We start from the raw sequence: 21,320 nt of genomic DNA on the forward strand, positions 1-21,320 counted from the left end.
AGTATGTAATGACCAACCATAGCAAATCATATTATATAAGGTTTGCAAGATACCTAAATGTTGTGCAGGTATAGCCCCACTGCCTCCAAAAGCTGACTGCAGAAAGTCCTGTATTTGCGATGCTCCTTTTTCACCAAGATAAGTATTTTGCACTTAACCCCTATTATCATCAAGAGGACTCATTTCTCCTACCCTCCTGTTTCCTCAAATCAGTTTCTAGCTGGCTGCCAACCGTTCAAAACCCCTAACCAGTCCCTAAGCTTTGAATGTGCACTTTTTCTATTCCGTGTAACGTGACAAACCAGTACTGAGTTGAACACCTTCCAGAAAAAAGTTGGTTAAAAGAAGAAAGTCTTCCTGGCCGGCCTAGGGAAAAAACCGTAAGCAAGTCTTTTACATTGCTCACTTTTCCACCTAAAGTCTCTTTATCTGGACAGTTTAGAATTAAAGGATGAATTCAGGATTGGGGAAAAAAGCTATTATCTTAAAACTTGGTTTGTTTTTTTTTTTTTTTGAGATGGAGTCTCACCCTGTTGCCCAGGCTGGAGTACGGTGATGTAATTCTGGCTCACTACAACCTCCTTCTGTTGGGCTCAAGCGATTCTCCTTCCTCAGCCTCCTGAGTAGCTGGGATTACAGGCCTGCGCCACCACCCCTGGCTAATTTTTGTATTTTTGGTAGAGACAGGGTTTCACCATGTTGGCCAGGCTGGTCTCGAACTCCTGACCTCAGGTGTTCCACCCGCCTCGGCCTCCCAAAGTGCTGAGATGACAGGTGTGAGTCACTGCACCCGGCCTGGTTGTTTTTATCCTCTTTCTAGCATCAAGCCCTTTCCTCTACCCTCAAGAATATTATAAAATGATGTGCAAAACTGCCTATGGGGATAGAATGCAGAGGAAGTTAAAAAAACATTCCTACAGACTCAAAATGAAAAATATTTTTATTTGCCAACATACATAGTTCTTCAAATCTAACACCATCAAGTTGGTACGACACTTGGGGCAGTAAGGGAAGGAGACCCCTACCTGCAGTTATACCTTTCATTTGGCTTTTACATCCACCTCATTTGGCTACCACAATAAAGCTCTGAGGTAGCTGGCCTATCACTAGCTTCCTGAAAAATTCTTCCCATGCAACAGCATCGCTTCTCCTGTTCAAACATAGAGGCAGCAGCAGCGGCCATACCCATCCACGTAGGAACAGCATTGGCCTCTTCATGAGTAAAACTTTGTTCAGGGCTTTAGATTTCGTAGTTTCCAGGGGAGAATAACTGTGAACATTCATGTTGATAAACCAGATGGAAGAAAGGAAATTGCTTTCTCAGAGACCATTCAGAAAGAAAGAGGATACTGCCTGATTTCTTAGGAAGTATTTAGGTGATTAAAGGTGATACAGGTCACTCCTTATCTCTAAAAATACTTCCTTTACTTGGCTTGTGGGACAATATACTCTTCAGTTTCCTCACACCTCACTGGCCACTTTTCAATCCTCCTCGATGGCACCTTCTCTTTTGCTCAGCTTTCCATGTGGAAAGTACAAGTTCTCAATTTCTGGATGTCTTCTCCGTCTAACTCCCTACCCAAGAGATCCCTTTAAGTCTACTGGTGATGCTTAACATTTAACTATCTTCAGTCCAAACCTCTCCTCTGAATTCTTGACTCACATCTCCAACTGCCTACCTGAGGTGTCCTCTTGGGTGTTTAACAGACACTTCAAACTAACATGTCCAAAACGTTTGACTCTCTAAAGCCAGAACCTAATAACTTTCACTAATGCCACTACTGTCGCTCTACTCTAAACCATTAACGTCTCTTAAACCAGATCATTCCAGTCATTTCCTCGCTTATCTCATGGTTCCCAGTGGCTTAAAGAATACCCAGAGCCATTCTTTAAAAATATAAACCATCTTTTGGGCTGTGCTCAAAATCCTCCAATGAACACTCACAGTACTTAAAATCAACCAATAAAATCTCTATGCAACCTCATTTCCTCCTATAAGCACCTTTTCCTCACTCACCTTCAGCCACAGTGTTCTCCAAATTCACTTATCCCATTCCTGCCTCAAAACCACTGCACCAGAGTAGAATACTCTCCACTCAGATACCTACAGGCTTGCTTCCTTACCTAATGCAAGCTCTCTGCTAAATGTCACCTCAGAAAGAGGGATTCCCTAACCACTCTAAAACAGTTCTCAAGGTGTAGCATAGTGGATAAAGAGGCTATTTTTTTGTGTCATATAGGGGACACAAAATATATATTTATATTTGCTTGAGGTGAAGAAAAATTCATGGCCAGGCATGTTGGTTCATGCCTGTAATACCAGAACTTTGGGAGGCTGAGGAAAGAGGATCACTTAAGCTCAGGAGTTCAAGACCAGCCTTGGCAACATAGTGAGACCTCATCTCTACAAGAAATTAGCTGGGCATGGTGGCACATACTTGTAGACCCAGCTACTCAACAGGCTGAGGTGGGAGGATCGCTTAAGCCCAGCAGGTCGAGGCTGCAACGAGCTGTGATCCTGCCACTGCATCCCAGCCTAGGTGACAGAACAAGACTCTGTCTCAAAAAAAAAAAAAAAAAAAAAAAAAAGTTCACTGAAGAATACATAAGAAATAATAAAAATAGCTACTTACTGGATTGGCAAAAGTGGTAACTCAGCAGATAAGATGTAGGGTGAAGAGGTTTTTCATATTATTTCTTTTCAACATATTATTTGAAAACTACCTGAATGAACACTTGAAAGTAAATTTAAAAGAGCAGTCCTCCATCACTATCTCTTTACCTTGATTAATGTTTCTTCATCGCATCTATCCTTACGTGACTTCACATCATAAAAGAATTATCCATATCCTCCACTATATTGTAAACTTCATCTAATTCCTTTACTACTGGAGGATATAATGGTTTTCTCTTTAATTTAAAAAACAAAAGAAGGTCAGGTGCCGTGGCTCACACCAGTAATCCCAGCACTTTGTGAGGCCTAAGCAGTGGATCATGAGGTCAGGAGATCAAGATCATCCTGGCCAACATGCTGAAACCTTGTCTTTACTAAAATACAAAAAATTAGCCAGGCATGCCTGTAGTCCCAGCTACTCGGGAGGCTGAGGCAGGCGAATAGCTTGAATCCAGGAGGAGGACATTGCAGTAAGCTGAGACTGTGCCACTGCACTCCAGCCTGGAGACAGAGCAAGACTCCGTCTCAAAAAACAAAAACAAAAACAAACAAACAAAAAACCCCAAAAAACAAACAAACAAAAGCCATCCAAATGGTTTTCATTATTTTTGTGTCACCTTTCTTCCCAGCATCTTTTATTTACGTAACATGTATTCTATTTATAAATGTGCATGGCTTCGTCCTTGGCTATATTAAGTATATGGCCAGGATGAAGACATAAGAGTTTGGCCTGTTAAATTTATAAATGTCAAAAAGCCAGGAAGGAAAGCTAATCCCTTGGATGAACGAATCATGATTCAAGAAGATCCCAAGTTTTAACTATGGCTACGTTCACGGAGATGAAATTTAATAGGGTGCAATGGTAAAATACTGCTTTAAAAACAACATCAGTGTGTATATACACAATGGGAGAGATCTAGCTACGTGTAAAAATGTTGATTTATGTTGACTACGTCAGTGGTTTCCAGACCAATTTTCTAGAAAACAAAGTAAGAATCAACATAAGGCTGCCAACTTTTTATTGGTCAATTAGGAACACTAAAAGAAAACAAAACCCCATGACCAACATCAAAAGAAACTTAACACCTATCATTACCAGGTGTTACTAACACTATCATTTAATAAAGGCCATTTATGAACATTAGAAAAAGAGAATAAAATCTCAAAAAATAATCCCTTGAATTACATAACTATAACTTGAGAAGCCATGTAACGTTTCTCTCTCTCTCTGTTTTTTTGCTTTGAATTAGCAGAGATTACTGTTGTTAAAGAGTTGAGGCCGGGCGCGGTGGCTCAAGCCTGTAATCCCAGCACTTTGGGAGGCCGAGGCGGGCGGATCACGAGGCCAGGAGATCGAGACCATCCTGGCTAACATGGTGAAACCCCGTCTCTACTAAAAATACAAAAAACTAGCCGGGCGTGGTGGCGGGCGCCTGTAGTCCCAGCTACTTGGAGGCTGAGGCAGGAGAATGGCCTGAACCTGGGAGGCGGAGCTTGCAGTGAGCCGAGGTCGTGCCACTGCACTCCAGCCTGGGTGACACAGCGCGAGACTCCGTCTCAAAAAAAAAAAAAAAAAAAAAAAAAAAAAAGAGTTGATACAATTTTAGACTTTAAACACAAGTGTGTATGGCTTGAAATAAGAAAAGGGACAATTTCACTGCACTTTGCATTCAGACCCTAACTGCAGAATTAAATATGGAAACAAGCTCAGAACACAAAGAATGGCACTGACAGAACTGATTGAATCCAACTTAGAGATGTGAGGGATGGCAAAGGAAATTACATGAAGTTGGAGGTGTTGTTAACATTTAGACAAGAGAAAATCTAGTTAATACACTGAGAAAAACCTTACTTCATCTTACTTCTAAAGACTGAATTGCAACCAATGGGAAGAAGTTATATAGTAAAAGCAGCTACTAGCTCAATTTAAGTAAGATCTTCCTGTTACACTTTTTGGAAGCTAAACAGGCTTTTCTATGTCCAGGGAAGGGTTTGTGGAGAAGTTGGACCTAATAATATCTCAGAGATATTAGTAGTGGGTGGCACATTGTATGAGCTGACTTCTAAAGTTCCCTTGAATTCTAAAATTGTATGAACCAGAGTAAGGAAACAAGTGGTACTCTTTAACTTACTAAGATGAGTAGAAAGAATTTTGGCTTTAGCCAGAAAGACGAAGGTTCAATTATAGGCCCTATCAGTTAGGAATGTGTAACACAGAGGCAAAGTTATTCACTAACTTTATGCTTCAAATTTTTTCTTTTTTTTTTTTTTTTTTAATTTATTTTTTTATTTTATTTTATTTTTTTTTTGAGACTGAGTCTGGCTCTGTCGCCCAGGCTGGAGTGCGGTGGCCGGATCTCAGCTCACTGCAAGCTCCGCCTCCCGGGTTCACGCCATTCTCCTGCCTCAGCCTCCCGAGTAGCTGGGACTACAGGCGCCCGCCACTTCGCCCGGCTAGTTTTTTGTATTTTTTAGTAGAGACGGGGTTTCACCGTGTTAGCCAGGATGGTCTCGATCTCCTGACCTCGTGATCCGCCCGTCTCGGCCTCCCAAAGTGCTGGGATTACAGGCTTGAGCCACCGCGCCCGGCCTTCAAATTTTTTCAATGTGTAAAACTAATACCTTAATTTAGAAATTTGTTGCATAAATTAAATACACACACATCACAGACACACTTCAGGAGATGTTCAATATTTAGTAGGTATTATTCAACTATTCAATAAATATTGTGTTTCAAAGGGTAATATTTTCTATATCATTTATTAATTATGGATATACCTAAAAAATGACTTGTTCTCTGCTATGTGTCATTTGTTTTTCAGACCTCAACAATGCATGCTTGGGATTCCTCTCCACTTCTATACTTTGTCACAATCCCTGTTTGTATGTAAGTAGATTTTATGAAGTTTTCTTTAACTTTGCTTTTGCTGTTTTGTTTCTGCACCTTTATTTGATACAAAAGTGGGCTTTACCGGTAACACACATTGGCTATGTCACTGGCTTTGGCTAAAACATTTCTGCTAAACTGTACAATATATCCAGTTTAATCAACCACACTACCAGACAGATGTTTTTTCTCTCTCACAATGGCTAACTCACTGCTGAACAATCCTTCATGAAATATTTGAATAAGTAAATCAAAACCTAGGGTATTTGATTAGAAATTTTGGTTATTAATGAGATAAAGATGGTCTGATATTTCTTCCCATCAAAAGTATCCCATTTCTTAATGAAACAGATCAATATTGAATGCTTCAGTCAATATTATCTACTCACCAAGCATTCTTCAAATGGCATGTAACTGCTCTTTTGTTATACTTCCAGAATAATTTGCAACTGTACAGATATTTTAGTTAGCAATTAAATATCAGGTTGTCTGTCAGATACTTAGTTGAAAAGTACACTGCTTAACATCCCAGTGTTTGGGACAGATAAGAAAGAAAAGTCTTTACATATTAATTAGTATAGAAAAAATATTTTTCAGGAATAGAATTTTGTGGAATAAAAAAAATTTTGACAAAAAAACTTAAGCATATACAATATTTAGTACTAGATGAGCATTATCTAATTGCAATCAGATACAATAATAAAACTAGTTCTTTTTTTCAGTAGATAAAAAGGAACAAGAAACTGATACTTAGAACAAATCAAACAAATCACGAGGCACAGAATTTTAAAAAGTACCATAGCAGCATTAATATGCAGAATGTATGCTAAGGTTTACAGTATAAATTTCACTATTCTAATGTTAAAATAGGGAACAGGCAGATTATTTCCATACAAAATAATCTCAGAACACAATGAAATTTACCAGTAAAATACATTTAAAGCATGATTGAATATAATTCCACACACTGAAATTTAGTTACACATTTTTTAAAGTTGAAATTTAAGATAAATAATAAATCCTTTAAAGAAGTCTATTAAAATGCAACATAAAATTAAACGATTAAAATTATAAGGCAAGAAAAGAGCACTTTATGGCAAAATCAACCCAATAAAAAACAAAGTTAATATATCTTAAAATGTAAATTCTAGTTTAAGTTGAAAGTAATCACTAATAACTCATTAATGATTACAACTCATTAACTGTGGTAAAATAAACATCACAGGCTCTTGTTATGCAGAAATTTTATTTTTAACACAGCCTATAGAGTTATCATCATATTATTATAAAATACTATTGATTTTCAAGAAATAATACTAAAACCTACCATTAAGTAGTAGGGGAAACACTGAAACACTTCGTTTTTATGAAAAGCACATGTTAGGACATCTTTCCTCATTTAGTAAGTTACTTTATACAACTAAAGGTCCGTTTCAGAAGAATTACTACTTTTACATCGCAGAGGCAAGAACTTGATTAATAACGGTGAGAATCAAGTTCAGTGATAGTCACAGCCTGCTCAAGGAGAGCGTAAAGAAGCTTTCCATACATTTTCACAGGGTAAAAGGGCTAGGGGGACACAGGAAAGATCACTCTGCAGAATGGACCTTGAGTTTCATTTGGCTCTGCCTTCCATTAACAGTCTGGCTTGGGCAGACAAGTCAGTTAACTTTCTGAGTTTTAGTGTCTTCCTCTGTCAAGTGCACTTGGGCTCTTCCGTGTTACCTACAAAGTTAGGAAGAGCTAAAGGCAGCCCTAGTTTTACTTTTTAAAAAATGACAGAAAAATACGTAACTTGCTATTCATCAGTGTACTGTTTCCAGAGCTGAATTCCTAAGTCTCTGAAGCATACCCAGTTAGGGTTATACCAGTGAAGATCCAGATACTATAGTCCAAATGTCACTCTCTCCTCTCCCATTATTCCTCCACCTGCTCCTCCCCATCCTGCTTTATCCTCTCTTCTGGTGTGTTTTAAGAAGCAACGCCAGCAAACGGCTGTATGCATTGTAAACTTGAGGATGAAATCGCTTTAAAAGATGCATTTTCAATCAAATGTATCATCTGCTTCGCCAAATTCCTCCCAAATGGCTAAATTTTCATTAATACAATAAACATGAGGTAACAACTTCGGAAACAGAAATGAACTGGGCCAGTTGTTTTGTTTGTTCTACTTGCTGAAAAAATAAAACGGAAAGATGTATCTATTCCCTCAGGAACATAAATGCATTACCCGCCCATTGAAAAAACAATTCTGCTGGTTCATTTCCCTGACACAACAGCTTCGTTGTCAGGCCCTCTCCAGCCCAGGCTCCAATGTCACCTAGTAATTTTATATTGATCACCTTGGCAGTGCTTGGACTCCAGCAGGCATAGTCCCTGTCTCCCTTACATTCCTCAACAATAAATTAAATAAATAAATAAAACTCTACGAAACGCCACCGAACAGAGATTCTGTGACTTAGTAGACAAATCCCACGTCTTCCCGCCCTGTGTTAGGCAGCTGCAAATCTTATTTTTTCATCGCTTGCATAAAATGGAAGCGAAACGTACCAAAACCCTATATTTGAATCCTAGGACAATGAAGCCGACAGGAAGCCACTCTCTCCTCCCCCGGGTTTACTATGGAGCCAGAGCCTCTGCGGGGTGCAGTCGCCTGGCAGGGTGCATGACAGCGCGTCTTCCACGCCCTCCCAACGCGTCCAAAAGGCTCCTCGCCTGACCTCGCCAACCGCCTCACACCTCAAAACCAACCACACAAAAGGGATCGGCCCGCGGAACTGCTCCAATCGGGGAAAAATCCCTTCCCCAGCGACAGCGCAGCCATTCCCTCCAATGCTCCGCCCGCACCCCTCGCAAACTGCTACGGCGGAAGGGGGAGGGCTGCACAAAGCCAGGAGAAAGCTGAAAATGAGTCAATGCACTTAGGGGACGCGGAGGCGGCGGCAAGGGGCTCGGAAAAGCCGGGGGGCCGCAGGACTGGAGCTCCCGAGGGCGGCGGGTGGGGGATGGGAAGGGTGGTCCCGTCCAGACCCTGGTCCTGGGCGGGCAGAGGGTGGGGGTGGCGGCGCCGCGCGGAGCATCCGGGAAGCGCCCCCTTCGCGGTCCAGCCCCGCAGCCCCGCACCCCCGCCCCGCGGCGGGCCGCGCCCGAGTCCTCGCTGCAAACCCGAGGAGCAGGACGTGGAAAAGCAGCCGCGGCGGCGGCTGCGGCGCCTACACCGAGCAGCCGATCGCATCACTTACCCCTCACAGTGGTGAGAGGGACCGGACGGGGGAGGCGGGGCGCGTCGCGTCCCGTGAGTCTCTCGCACGGCGTCCTCCCCCCACCTCGTCGTCGTCGCCGCCGCTGCTGTTGTCGTCGCTGCCGCTGCGGTCGAGCTCCGGGGCCCTCAGCTCCGCTGGGCAATAACGTTATTCCACACACGCCCCACACATAGCGGTAACGGCAAAGAGCGGCTGCCTAGTGCGCAGGCGCCTCGGGAAAGGGCGAGGAGCCGGACCCTATCCCCTCCTCCTGCCCAGTTCCAACGATTCCTTACTGCGCAGGCGCCAGACACAGACAATGAAAAGGGGTTGTGCGAGGGTCTCACCCACACGTTTTTCCAGCTTGCCCACTGCGCAGGCGTGCCCCGAAAGACCAGCTAGAACAATGAAGAGGACCTCGGAGTTAGGTGGGACCGCAACCAACAAGGACTACAGTTCCCAGCGGGCAGAGCGCCAACTCCAAGTGGAGGTCCGGTTACTGGGCATGCTAGGAGTTGTAGTGTCGGCCGCCTTTACAATCTAGGCTGTTTGGAGGATTTAGAGCTTCTATTTCTTGAGGATTTATTCGACCGTTTAAAAAAATATCGCAACCGAAGCAGGGTTCAGAGGTTCCTCTCTGCGTCCTTGAGTAACCTAGGGATCAACTGCTGCATATTAGCAAATTTCGAAGCGTCAAGGCCTTCAGTGAACCCTTTCTGTCATTTGGGGTGGTCCAGGCGGCAGAAGAGTGGGATGGAGGCGGGACTAAACCAGGCTGGGCTGGAGGAAAAGGGCGGGGCCTGCAAGCCTGTCTCTTGGCAACAGGCTCTGGCAGCCCAACCGTCCGAGCTAGCGCCTGGTGCGCAGTGGTCTCTGGGAATTGTAGTGTAGCTGGAAGGCTCTCAGGATTGTCGAGCTTGGAGGCGCTGAACATGAGGACTACAACTCCCGAGGTCCAACGCGAGGGCCAGTGGGTGGGAAGAGCCCCCGCGAGCTTCGTGCGGGATTCTAGGCTCCCCTGTGACAGCCGCGGCAGGAAGCAGGCGGGCGCTCCGCGGCCACAGGCCTGCTGTTTTCGGAAGGGAGAAAGCTGGACGTTTCCCCACGTAACTCCCAGCTCTGGGCCTAGAGTGTGTGCATGGCGAAGTCCCCGGAGAACTCTACCCTGGAGGAGATTCTGGGGCAGTATCAACGGAGTCTCCGGGGTGAGTTGCTCCAAACCTCTGTCCCTAGCCCCGAGGTGCCCAGGGCCTAGTGGGCGGGAGCAGACCAGGTGCGTCTCCTAACACCTGGGTCTGCCCCATCCAGGCTACAGAGGAGCAAGATGGATGTTTGCTGTGGTCTTCTGAGGAGGATGAAGTAGTTTGATTTAGTTTTTACACTTAAGCAACGATGTTTCCTCAGATTCCCTTAGTTACCTGAATCAACTCCTTGATCTTGGCATCCTTCTCAACCAGCGACAGCAGAGACTCTTGGATAGCTCTATGTCATTTTTGCCCAGTTCCCATACTTTGTTGTTTAATCCAATAAAAGTCTGATGCACAGTTTTTACACATTTAAATTATGGCATAGTGGATTGAATGTGATTTATAGGATCCGTGGGGGGAAAGACTAATAATTATTTTAATCCCAACAGCCCCCATTTAATTGGTCTAGGCTATTTGCATACAGTAAATCATCTGCAGCTTACAGCAGTTGTATGAATATTTTACACATGGGGAAATCGAAGCTCAGAGAGGTTGAATTACAGGCCAGAGCCCACACAGCTGGTTAGTTGCAGAGCCAGGTATTATCAGGCTTGTCTGTCTTCAAAGCCTATCTAATCAAGCCATAATTACTATTATCAAAACCTTATTAATTCAGATTGTCTTACCACATTACCCTATGAGCAAGTATCTGTACAAGTAATGTCTGTATTTATTTTCTTTTAAGCTCTGTTGGACTTAATGTCTGTACTTTTAGATGGCGCTGTCACCTTGGACAATATATATGACATCTAGAAGTTTCGATTCTGTTATAATGGAAGTTATGGAATTGTCCATAGGGTTATTGTGGGGAGCAAATGAAATAATCCCATAAAGCAGCGATTTTAAGACTCCTTAAAATGTTTACCTATAGTAAGAAATAAATTTCATATGGGACATATGTGTACATACAAACTATAAGTTTCAGTGAAGAATTTTTATTCTACTAAATGTAATAAACTTTGCTTTCTATTCTGTTGCATTTTCATAACCCTCTAAGTCATGACTGTTTAGGACATTTGGAATACTAAGTTATGAAGCATATGTTGTTCTGCATAATATGCCTACTATGTGTCAGTGCCTCCTACTATGTGTTAAGCATACCAGGTGCTAGACAGGCAGTAAGGAACAAGACGAAGTTCCTATCCCCATGGAGCTTCTAGATTACTTGGGGAGAAAGACAACAAAAAATTGTAGATTACTATGATAGAAAATAAGGGTAAACATCACTGCTTACTAGACAAGCACTCATTAAATGTTAGTTGTTATTTATACTTGTTACTTAGAGCAAAGTGAAGGTTTTTCAATATTAGAAAGTTTATCTTTCCATGACTCTAGATTTTATAAGGGTTACTATGCATTGTTACATCGGTCAATTGTGTTACAAACTGTCAACATTCTCAGTATTCAAACTGCAGGAGTAAAAAAATTGGTTTTAATGAACACCTTCCTCAAGCTACTGATGTTTCAAGAGCTGTTAGATACAAAATAAACACTTGTAACTTTTCATTTGGAAGCAAGAAAAATACTGTGCACAATGATATGAGTAATTTTAATTTTTAAGATTGGCAAACATTTTTTGTTTTCATTGACAGTTTTTCCTGATGCATCTCTTCCTTTGACCTTATTTTAAGCCTTTATATAATTGTTGGAGGCTATTTAACATTAGGCATTTTAACGCAGTAAAGGGGTTCCTTTTAAATTAATGTTATAGTAATATGTTTAATACTAGTGGTACTGCTTTCAATAATTACAGAATGAAGAGTTTTCATTCAAGGATAATACATTTTAAAATTAGTTTGAAATAAAATTTAAATTTAGTGTGATAACAATATAAGGTAGTGGAAACGTTTCACCAGGAGCGAATACAAGGGATAGAAAAAGTTAAACAACTTTTAAAAAATACATAGTCATAATTTTAACAGTGAATCGAGAAATGTAACCTGAAATGTTTATGGGCTTTTCAGGACATATCATTTATTTAGGAGCACTTTTATTTTTGTATGTTAGCTTGTATAACAGCTTCTGGAAGGAAACAAAGCAGAATTAACCCTGAACTTGAGTGCAGTCAGAAGTTCTTCACAAATATAAATTGCCGTTTTGAGTAGTATAATGTCATTTATTTATTTATTTATTTATTTATTTATTTATTTAGAGATGGAGTCTCGCTCTGTCATCCAGACTGGAGTGCAGTGGTGCCATCTTGGCTCACTGCAGCCTCTGCCTCCTGGGTTCAAGCAACTCTCCTGCCTCAGCCTCCCAAGTAGCTGGGATTACGGGCATGCGCCACCATGCCTGGCTAATTTTTGTATTTTTAGTAGAGACTGGGTTTCGCCATGTTGGTCAGGCTGCTCTGGAACTCCTGACCTCAAATGATCCGCCCACTATAGCCTCCCAAAGACTGGGATTACAGGCGTGAGCCACCGCGCCCGGCCGATAATTCCCTTTAAAGTAAAATATTCTGTTTCTTAATAAACAATGCTGGAGTTATGTGGAAATTCCTTATTTTGAGTGTGCCTAATAATTTAAGAATTGTATTACTATGTAGTAAGATAAAATGCAGTTTAAAGTTCTATGCCTTAATTTGTTTTGGTTTTGTTGGTTTGTTTGGTTTTGTCTACCCACCATTACTTCCCCAAAATGCCTTGCATAGTTTATGATTAATGGAAACCTAATAAACAGTCTGGTCTTTCCTCACCGGTTATTCCTCTGACTTGTAAGTAACTGCACATGTAGTCACTACTAATGTCCCTTCATTTGATATTTAGCTAGGAAGTAGCTGTATAAAAATGCAAAATGCTTTTCCTATTTTCCGTGATTGTACTTCCATTTTAAAAAAATCTTTTCCTTATTTCTTTAATATTGGTACTATTATGGCATATCAATAATTTGAAGTTCTAATGTGAAAACTGAGTCAGCGTTTACTTGTTTTTAAAATGAGGTCGGGCGCGGTGGCTCACGCCTGTAATCCCAGCACTTTGGGAGGCTGAGGCGGGTGGATCACCTGATGTCTGGAGTTCGAGACGAGCCTGAGCAATATGGAGAAACCCTGTCTCTATTAAAAATGCAAAATTAGCCGGGTGTGGTGGCGGGCGCCTGTAATCCCAGCTACTCCGGATGCTGAGGCAGTAGAATTGCTTGAACCTGGGAGGCGGAGGTTGCGGTGGGCGGAGGTTGCGCCACTGCACTCCAGCCTGGGCAACAAGAGTGAAACTCTATCTCAAAAAAAAAAAAAAAAAAAAAAAAAAAAGATCTTTTCCGCATTTTTTAAATTTTGGTACTATTATGGTATATCAAGAATTTGAAGTTGTAATGTGAAAACTGAGTCAGCATTTACTTTCTTGCTTTTAAAATGAGATCCTTGCCTCATTTTGACCCTGATGATCTTGGAGCAGCTCCACGTTCACCTTTCATCCATTCCCTTAACACTTTTCAGTGATTTGCTCTTTGAGTTCTCTAAAGATATCTCTTGCTTTGGGTCGCCTATGCCCCTTTACAAGAAATTAGAGACGTTTAATGATTCTTCTTCAAAACGAGAGTTCTGGCAGAAAAACCGGAAGGTTTTGTTGCCCCCACGCACGTATCTGTTGTATTATTTCCTACATAGTAAATGGTCTGAAAGTTTCCAGTGTGGTTAAAAGTGGATATATACTGGGTATCCTGGGAACCACAGAATTTAATCTAGAACAGGGAGTGATTTGGGAGGTCTCTTGGCAGTGTGGTTAGGTGTTCATTTATTCTATGGGTAGTTATAATTCAACACCCACAGAATGGCCGAGAACTACATTTGTAAGTGGGCAAGATAGCACATGCCCCTTCTCTAAATTCAATACATCATTGTATAAAGCCAAGAGGTATGAAATAAACTATTTCAGAGCCAAGAAAGGGTGAAAAAACCCCAATCACAGGCAACCCAGGCTCTATTTTAAGTACTGCACACTTGAGTGAAAGGAGAAAAATTGCTAGAAATGCAGTATCCTAGCCTTAATAGCGGAATCATGTCTCATCTCTTGCTACAGCACTGGGAATAGGTGACAGTTTTATCAACATCACCTATATACATGACTCACCTATTCGCCTAATTCCTAGCCACCTTTGGTTGGGTGAGTATAAGGAAAAATGAAACAGACTTCTTGTATGACAGGAACTATAATTTTGTATATACATTTTGCGTTTTGGTTTTACCCTTTCAACATTTTGGTGTTTCAGCCTTTAGATAAACTTATGGCAAGAGTGTGGTGGAGTCAGAGGAGAGGATGTGGAACTAGGAGCCAGGTCACTGAACTAACTTTTGCTTTGCTGACAACCATCTGTGTAACCTTAGGCAAGTGAAAGCAACTGTTCTTGGATTCCTATTTCCTCATCTGTAAAATGAAAAGTTTGGACTGGATGTGAGAATTATTGCCTTTAGGTGCCAAGCAAATGATCAAAAGGTATGATGGAGTCAGTGCAAGACATTAGAGAAATGATGAGGCTTATGGCCAAATTGGGCAATTTCTGCTTTTTCTCAAAACATTTCAGTTTCTTTCTTGCTCCCTCCCTCTTTGCTTCCTTTTTTTTTTTTTCTTCTCTCTTTTTCCCTCTTTTCCTCCCTCTTTTCTTCCAAGAAGGAAGCCAAGCGAAACACACGCAGAGCCTGACTCCCCTTTAGACACCACTCTCTGACGCTTTGATCATTAATGTTCCTCCCTTCAGCACTTGGTTGGATCAGATGAATGATAAGGGCTGTGTTTTTGTGTTATGGAAATGAGAGTAAGGAGTTGAACCAGGTACACAGAAAGTGAGCGGATGAATATGGAAGAGAATATACAATCTCGGGGATGGGCTTTATCTTTATGAATTGATGTAGTTCAAGAAAACCAAAGATAAGGTTGACTTTCTATGTTTTTCTTGTATATAATTAGCACATCTATCCAAATCCTGCAAAGTGGCTCACAATTGTAGAAGGGCTCTGTTAGTCTTACTGGCCAACAATTTGGTCAGTGTATTCGCCAGCAGTGATATCATCTGGCTGTCTTAAGAAAATGTGTGTAACTCAAATAAATGTTCGTGTTTTCTCAAAAAACTTGTATTTCTTTTTTCTTCTTTTTTGTTTTTCTCAAATGTTTTCTGGATTTTTAAATATTGTTTGCCATAAACACTATATATGAATATATACACATAAACATGAGGGGTTTTTTGCCAATAAAATTCAAATTACACATATTCATTTTTTGTTTTATATACTCATGTGGCTTTTCTCTCTCTCTCTTTTTTTTTTTTTTTATCTCGGCTTACCACAACCTCCACCTCCCCGTTTCAAGCGATTCTCCTGCCTCAGCCTCCCCAGTAGCTGGGTTACAGGCACGTGCCAACATGCTCGGCTAATTTTGTATTTTTAGTAGAGATGGGGTTTCTCCATGTTGGTCAGGCTGGTCTCGAAACTTCCAACCTCAGGTGATCCACCTGCCTTGGCCTCCCAAAGTGCTGGGATTATAGGCATGAGCCACGGTGCCTGGCTTTTTTTTTCTTTTGAGACAGGGTCTTATTCTGTTGCCCAAGCTGGAGTGCAGTGACGTGATCTTGGTTCACTGCAACTTCTGCCTCCTGAGTTCAAGCGATTCTCCTGCCTCAGCCTCCCAAGTAGCTGTGATTACAGGTGCCACCACCACGCCTGGCTAATTTTTTTCATTTTTAGTAGACACAGGGTTTTACCATGTTGCCCAGGCTGGTTTCGAACTCCTGGCCTCAAGTGATCCACCTGTCTTGGCCTCCCAAAGTGCTGGGATTACAGGCCTGAGCTATTGTACCTGGCCTCATGTGGCTTTTCTTAGTACTTTTAACTTTATGATCTTTTATTTTACTAGAACTTAAAAGTACAATCTCAAGTTTTCTTTCCTACTACTGATGAGATAAAATTGACAAAAGACAGGATTTAGCAATCAGAAAAGAAAGGAATGTTCTACAAGTAAATAGTTATCCCTGGAATAATCTAAATCAAAGCTATGTTTCAGTGTTAGGAGATTATAAGGGTACTTTTGCATGTTCTTTGTCAGAAATAGGTATAGGGTAAGTTTTTTTCAAACTGTTGAGATATGGGGAGTAATAATATTCTCTCTTGGGATGTTTAAAGACATCCCAAGATATTGCCAGTTTGTGCTAAGGTTTTCACCGTTTTACTTGATGATAACTCTTCTCAGAGTCCAAAAGTAGACAAGGTAGCTAGAAATGCCCTTGTGCACTGCCTAAAGCAACCCTGATGATGGCGGAACTTCAAAAAAGCCCACTGGATACTTAAAGGGATGGCCTGAGGGCAAATATTGCTTTTAGGCCCTGAAACAAAATTAAGCTAAATATGAATTCTGAGCTCTAGCTTCTGATGGATGTAACATCTATTCCTGACACTGGATCAGGTGTGTCCCATCGCGGCACTGTCGGTCTCAGGCTGTGCCCTCCCTACCAGCGCTCCTGTGGCAGAATAGCTCACTGTCACGCTTATTTTCCATCAAGAGGCGGCAACACTTACAATGTAGTAATGTGGTCAGTGTGATAGCAAGTCTCCCCTCAACACTGAAAACTCTTGTTTTATTGATCTTGTTTCATTGACTTGAAAACTGTCTTGTTTAATTGATCTTGTTTTATTGATTTTTTTTTTTATTGTCACAATTGGGGGTGGAGATGAGTGCTGCTGGCCTCTAGTAGGCAGAAGCCAGGGATGCTATTAAACTGACACAACACAGCCCCTTCCAACAGAGAATTATCAGGTCCAAAATGTCAATAGTGCTGAGGTTGAGAAATCATGATCTAGAAGTACAGGTTTTGCTCGTAGACCTTGCTCTGCAAGAATCCTACTTTACAGTAATTACAAGTAAGGATATACAGATTGTATTTGCTGGTGATTTTACCTATGTTCTTTGCCAGCCTAGCTAGGTTTACTTCTTTTATCAGTGGAAAGCGACAGGTGCATCAGTCCTCCCTGCTGGTGCCAAAGAAATACCAGGTGTATCCCTCAGAATGCATATAGCCAATCTCCTGGATTTGCCACCACCCATATATCTTTAATGATCTTCCAGATGTTGCTTTCTTAAGATGTTTACATTCTTTATCAGATTATCTTTTACCCCTGGCGCCAAGCACTTTAGCATATTTTCAGATATCAGAGTCTTAGGATAGTATTTTCTTTGAGATTTAAACAAAAAAAAATTCTACATAGTACTTGTAATCTCTTTCACAGTTGTAATTGCCTTTCACAAAGCTGGCTTTGTCTGATTTTTTGCTTCTGCTGTTTATATCTTGGCAGTGCTACCTGTTGGTTCCTTCATAAACAGTGACAGCAATCTTCTGAACTAGGCTGAGGCCCAGTCAAGTGTGGACAGACATATGTATCTCTTATCTCACTGTGGTTTCATTTTTCTGCGTGTCTGCCCTAATCTAAGCTTGTACTGGGAGCTGCAGTGCATCTCGTGTCTCGGCCTACGGAGGAATAGTTCGTTGCATATTTTCTCAGAGACAGCTGGGCGCTTCGCAGGGAGTGGTCCCCCCTCCCTGTCACCAGGGCAATCTCTTTCACATCCCCCAGGACAGATGGAGAATGAAGAAATTAATAATTCACAGTGTGTATATAAGTGGTGATTCGTCCTAGACTGAAATGTACTTGCATTTTGTTCAAAAACATCTTGATGAAGAGAGGCCCAATGGTGAACTAAGAGTTAGAACATAGGAAGTAGGGAAACTCTACTAAGAAAATGGACAAGACAGGCCAGGCAGGGTGGCTCACGTCTGTAATCCCAGCACTTTGGGAGGCTGAGGCGGACGGATCACCTGAGGTCAGGAGTTTGAGACCAGCCTGACCAACATGGAGAAACCCTGTCTCTACCAAAAATACAAAATTACCCCGGTGTGGTGGTGCATGCCTGTAATCCCAGCTACTCGGGAGTCTGAGGCAGGAGAATCCATTGAACCTGGGAGGCGAGGTTGCAGTGAGCCGAGATTGCGCCATTGCACTCCAGCCTGGGCAACAAGAGTGAAACTGTCTCAAAAAAAAAAAAAGAAAATGGACAAGACAGACTGAAATTAGCCAGCAGCCATTAGCTCAGGTACCGTTTAAGTGCTCATTGTACTGATTGATGTTTGGATAGTGCATTAGCAGAAATATTATTTACTTGCACTTACGTTCATGTGATCTGTAGGACTCAGGGGTCCTGTTTGTGTCTGTAGTCATAGTTAAGTTTATAGTCAGTTCCTGGTTGGTGCTGGGGAAAAGAAATCAGGATGCATTCATCGTGAAATACCCCTACTCTCCTCTCAGGAGAGAAGAGGAAATGAGAGTGTTCTCTCTCTCGGTTAGAAACAGATAAAACTGTGTCCCATTAGCAGTTGGATAGGAAACGATAACTGGAACCTTCTGTCTAATCTGGTTTCCTTAAATGTATGGAGCAGATAACTGCATCTGGGGAGTAGTGCTCTTAGTAAGGGTTATGGGGGCTTCAGTTGGAATGGCTCCAGTTGAAGAGCCGTGGGATTTTCATCTGTCCTGAATCATCTGAGTGTTATTCTTCTTCAGATTAACTGGATTTATCTGTTACAGTATATAATTATGTTGCTTTGTTATATATTTGAAAAGCACTTAGCATGTTTTGAAATGTAGCACTGAAATGACTTTAAAATGTCAACTCTGTAGTTTTAGTTTTAGGGCACAGTTCTTGCAAATTCCTGCTTTTCCTCTCTGTCTCTAGTACCTCTGAAGTCAGTAGTTGCAAACAAACAAACCTTAAAGCCTTTTGTATCACTTTTCTTTGGGATAGTTGTTGAATTCAATAGCTCATTATTTCACATAAATATTGTGTTCATAGTACAATTTAACATGTAGTCTTTGAATGTTATAAATTCTAAAAGATTAAACAAGAATATTAGAAAAGGAATGAAAAGTGCCCTTAAAATGCTGCCCTAGGCTGGGCACGGTGGCTCACTCTTATAATCCCAGCACTTTGGGAGGCCAGGGTGGGTGGATAACCTGAGGTCAGGAATTCAAGACCAGCATGGCCAACACGGTGAAACCCTGTCTCTGCTAAAAATACAAAAATTAGCTGGGTGTGGTGGTGCGTGCCTGTAATCCCAGCTACTCGGGATGCTAACGCAGGAAAGTCGCTTGAACCTGGGAGTCGGAGGTTACAGTGAGCCAAGATCACTCCAGCCTGGGGACAACAGTGAGACTCCCTCTCAAAAAAAAAAAAAAAAAAAAAAAAAGAAAGGAAATATACATAATAGGAATTCCAGGAATCTTATGGATTCTTCTGTTTAAGGTCCCGGTCACCGGGCGCGGTGGCTTATGCCTGTAATCCCAACACTTTTGGAGGCTGAGACGGGCGGATCACCTGAGGTTGGGAGTTTGAGACCAGCCTGACCAACATGGAGAAACCCCGTCTCTACCAAAAAAATGCAAAATTAGCTGGGTGTGGTGACAGGTGCCTGAGGCTGGAGAATCGCTTGAACCTGAAAGGAGGAGGTTGCAGTGAGCCAAGATTGCGCCACTGCACTCCAGCCTGGGCAGCAAGAGTGAAACTCCCTCTCAAGAAGAAAATAAAAAAAGTCCCAGTGAACTGTGGGTACAATGTAACACTTACACACTTAGGCTGAGTTACTCTCTGTACTAGGCAGTCATGTGCATAGGTTCCTTTGTGTGTTCGTGGTAATCGTTCAAATCTTGGATCCTTGGCGATCCTTAGAGCCACTCGATACTTCTGCCCCAATTTCTTAATTTCAGCCATTACACAATCAGTTATCCAAGGGATACACTTGGCATACAGACAGTCCATCATTGACTGCACTAAGTCCATTTGACTTTTGTGGAAAAGTTGATGAAGTTGGTATCAATGAGGATGTGGTAAGGTGGGCCCAGCTGTGTATTATATTGGAAAAATAAGCAGGAAGGGTGTTGGGGAACTTCTCTTTCCTTTAACGTGCTGGGATCCTTCTTTTCTTTCTCTTTAGATTTTACTCTGTCCTTTTCTTTAAGCCTCCGATCTCTGAGACTAAGCATTCGCTTCATGGTTGCATAGTTCCTTGTTTTTTTTTTTTTTTGCTTCCTCATGGTCATGCCATACTCCTGTTTCTTCCGTAATCACCAACGGCACAATACTTTTACCTGGAATACATTTTTATGTTAGTTAAACTATCTCTGTCCTTTCTAATAGATTCAATGAAGATAAGTGTTTTATTTGTGGATTTGAGGGCATAAATCTGAAGCTACATGAACTGAATTGCTTATCATGTAACACTTCATTTTCCTTTTCCATGACCAAATCTCTTTTCTACTCTATTTTCTAATACTAAGTTATTGTAAAACTGTCACGGTTTCATATATTCCCAAAACCAGGAATGTGTCTTATCTGAACTTCCTTAAACTCATGATGAGTCAGAGGAGGCCAGTCTTCATTAGTAATCAGCACCAAATTCATTTCAAACAAAGATCTGTGTGGACATAGGATTGGTATGGAGAAAAATATGGTGATAAATTAACTGTGTCTCTTGTGTAGTTGAGTAATAGAATTTCATTGTCGAACCCTGACCTGAGATACATGTTTTCTTTTATCAAAGTAGAAAATGAGTTGCTGTAAGTAAAGAAACTGTATTAGATATTGTGTAACATGGAGATTTTTTTTTTCTATTAAGTACTAACATTGCTTTTGTTTCTGTTCCAAACTTTGAAATCAATGCACTTGGAGAAAATGGAAACTATTTTTCAAGGTCCTACAGAATAGATGTTTATGAATATATTTTCATACATGATTGGTAATGAATCAGGTCTCTTTCATGCCATTGCAGTTAGAGGGCCTCTGGTGCTAGAGTCCTCTGGAGGACTGGGCTGTCGGAGTGGGGGCAGCGGGGTGCGTGCGGGGAGGGCTTTTCTCTTTCTTCATGGGGTCTCAGGGCCTCTCGTTTCCTCTCCATGTATGCTCTTCCCAGGTCTCTCCAGCAGGGTAGCCAGGTATCTTACATAGCAGCCTAGGGCTCCCAAAAGCAAACATTCCAAGAGGAAGCAGGAGCTGCCAGTCCTTTAAAGACAAGGCCTGGGTCTGACATGGTGTGACTTTTATTGCATTCTATTGGTTAATGCAGATTACAGGCCCCGTCAGTTTCAGATCAGAAGACAACTAGGGAATGAGGCTGGGTTCCTTGGAGGCTATTTTTTTTTTTGAAACAGAGTCTCGCTCTATTGCCAGGCTGGAGTGCAGTGGTGTGATCTCGGCTCACTGCAACCCCTTGGAGGCTATTTTTAGAGATGAACTATCACA

At 41.7% G+C, this 21,320-nt stretch overlaps 2 protein-coding genes and 1 pseudogene across 28 annotated transcripts in view; 1 reads left to right on the forward strand and 2 right to left on the reverse strand.

The window, feature by feature from the left end:
- The window catches only part of CEP170 (centrosomal protein 170), a 129,650-nt gene extending 120,350 nt beyond the window's left edge, over positions 1 to 9,300 (reverse strand). For 8 of the 13 annotated variants that reach the window (XM_021934197.2, XM_009196330.4, XM_017958000.3 and 5 more), the window contains exon 1: positions 8,804 to 9,300. The gene's annotated coding sequence lies outside the window, so the exon portion shown is untranslated. Of the gene's footprint in view, positions 1 to 8,111; positions 8,247 to 8,803 lie in introns of those variants that run through there. The other 5 variants (XM_003893689.5, XM_003893687.5, XM_009196370.4 and 2 more) reach the window with 4 other exon arrangements.
- Positions 9,301 to 9,306: 6 nt separating this feature from the next.
- SDCCAG8 (serologically defined colon cancer antigen 8) overlaps positions 9,307 to 21,320 on the forward strand; it is a 246,367-nt gene continuing 234,353 nt past the window's right edge. For 12 of the 15 annotated variants that reach the window (XR_641442.4, XR_004181992.1, XM_009196392.4 and 9 more), the window contains exon 1: positions 9,375 to 10,008. Coding sequence is in view for 13 of the 15 variants with exons in the window: in XM_009196392.4 (XP_009194656.2) it covers positions 9,736 to 10,008 (273 nt within the window). In the remaining 2 variants the exon portion in view is untranslated. Of the gene's footprint in view, positions 10,009 to 21,320 lie in introns of all 15 variants that reach the window. The other 3 variants (XM_009196409.2, XM_003893690.3, XM_009196385.4) reach the window with 2 other exon arrangements.
- On the reverse strand, positions 18,219 to 20,137 carry LOC108586202 (annotated as a pseudogene).

The sequence above is a fragment of the Papio anubis genome, chromosome 1 (genome assembly GCF_008728515.1).
Source record: "Papio anubis isolate 15944 chromosome 1, Panubis1.0, whole genome shotgun sequence".
Classification (NCBI taxonomy): domain Eukaryota; kingdom Metazoa; phylum Chordata; class Mammalia; order Primates; family Cercopithecidae; genus Papio; species Papio anubis.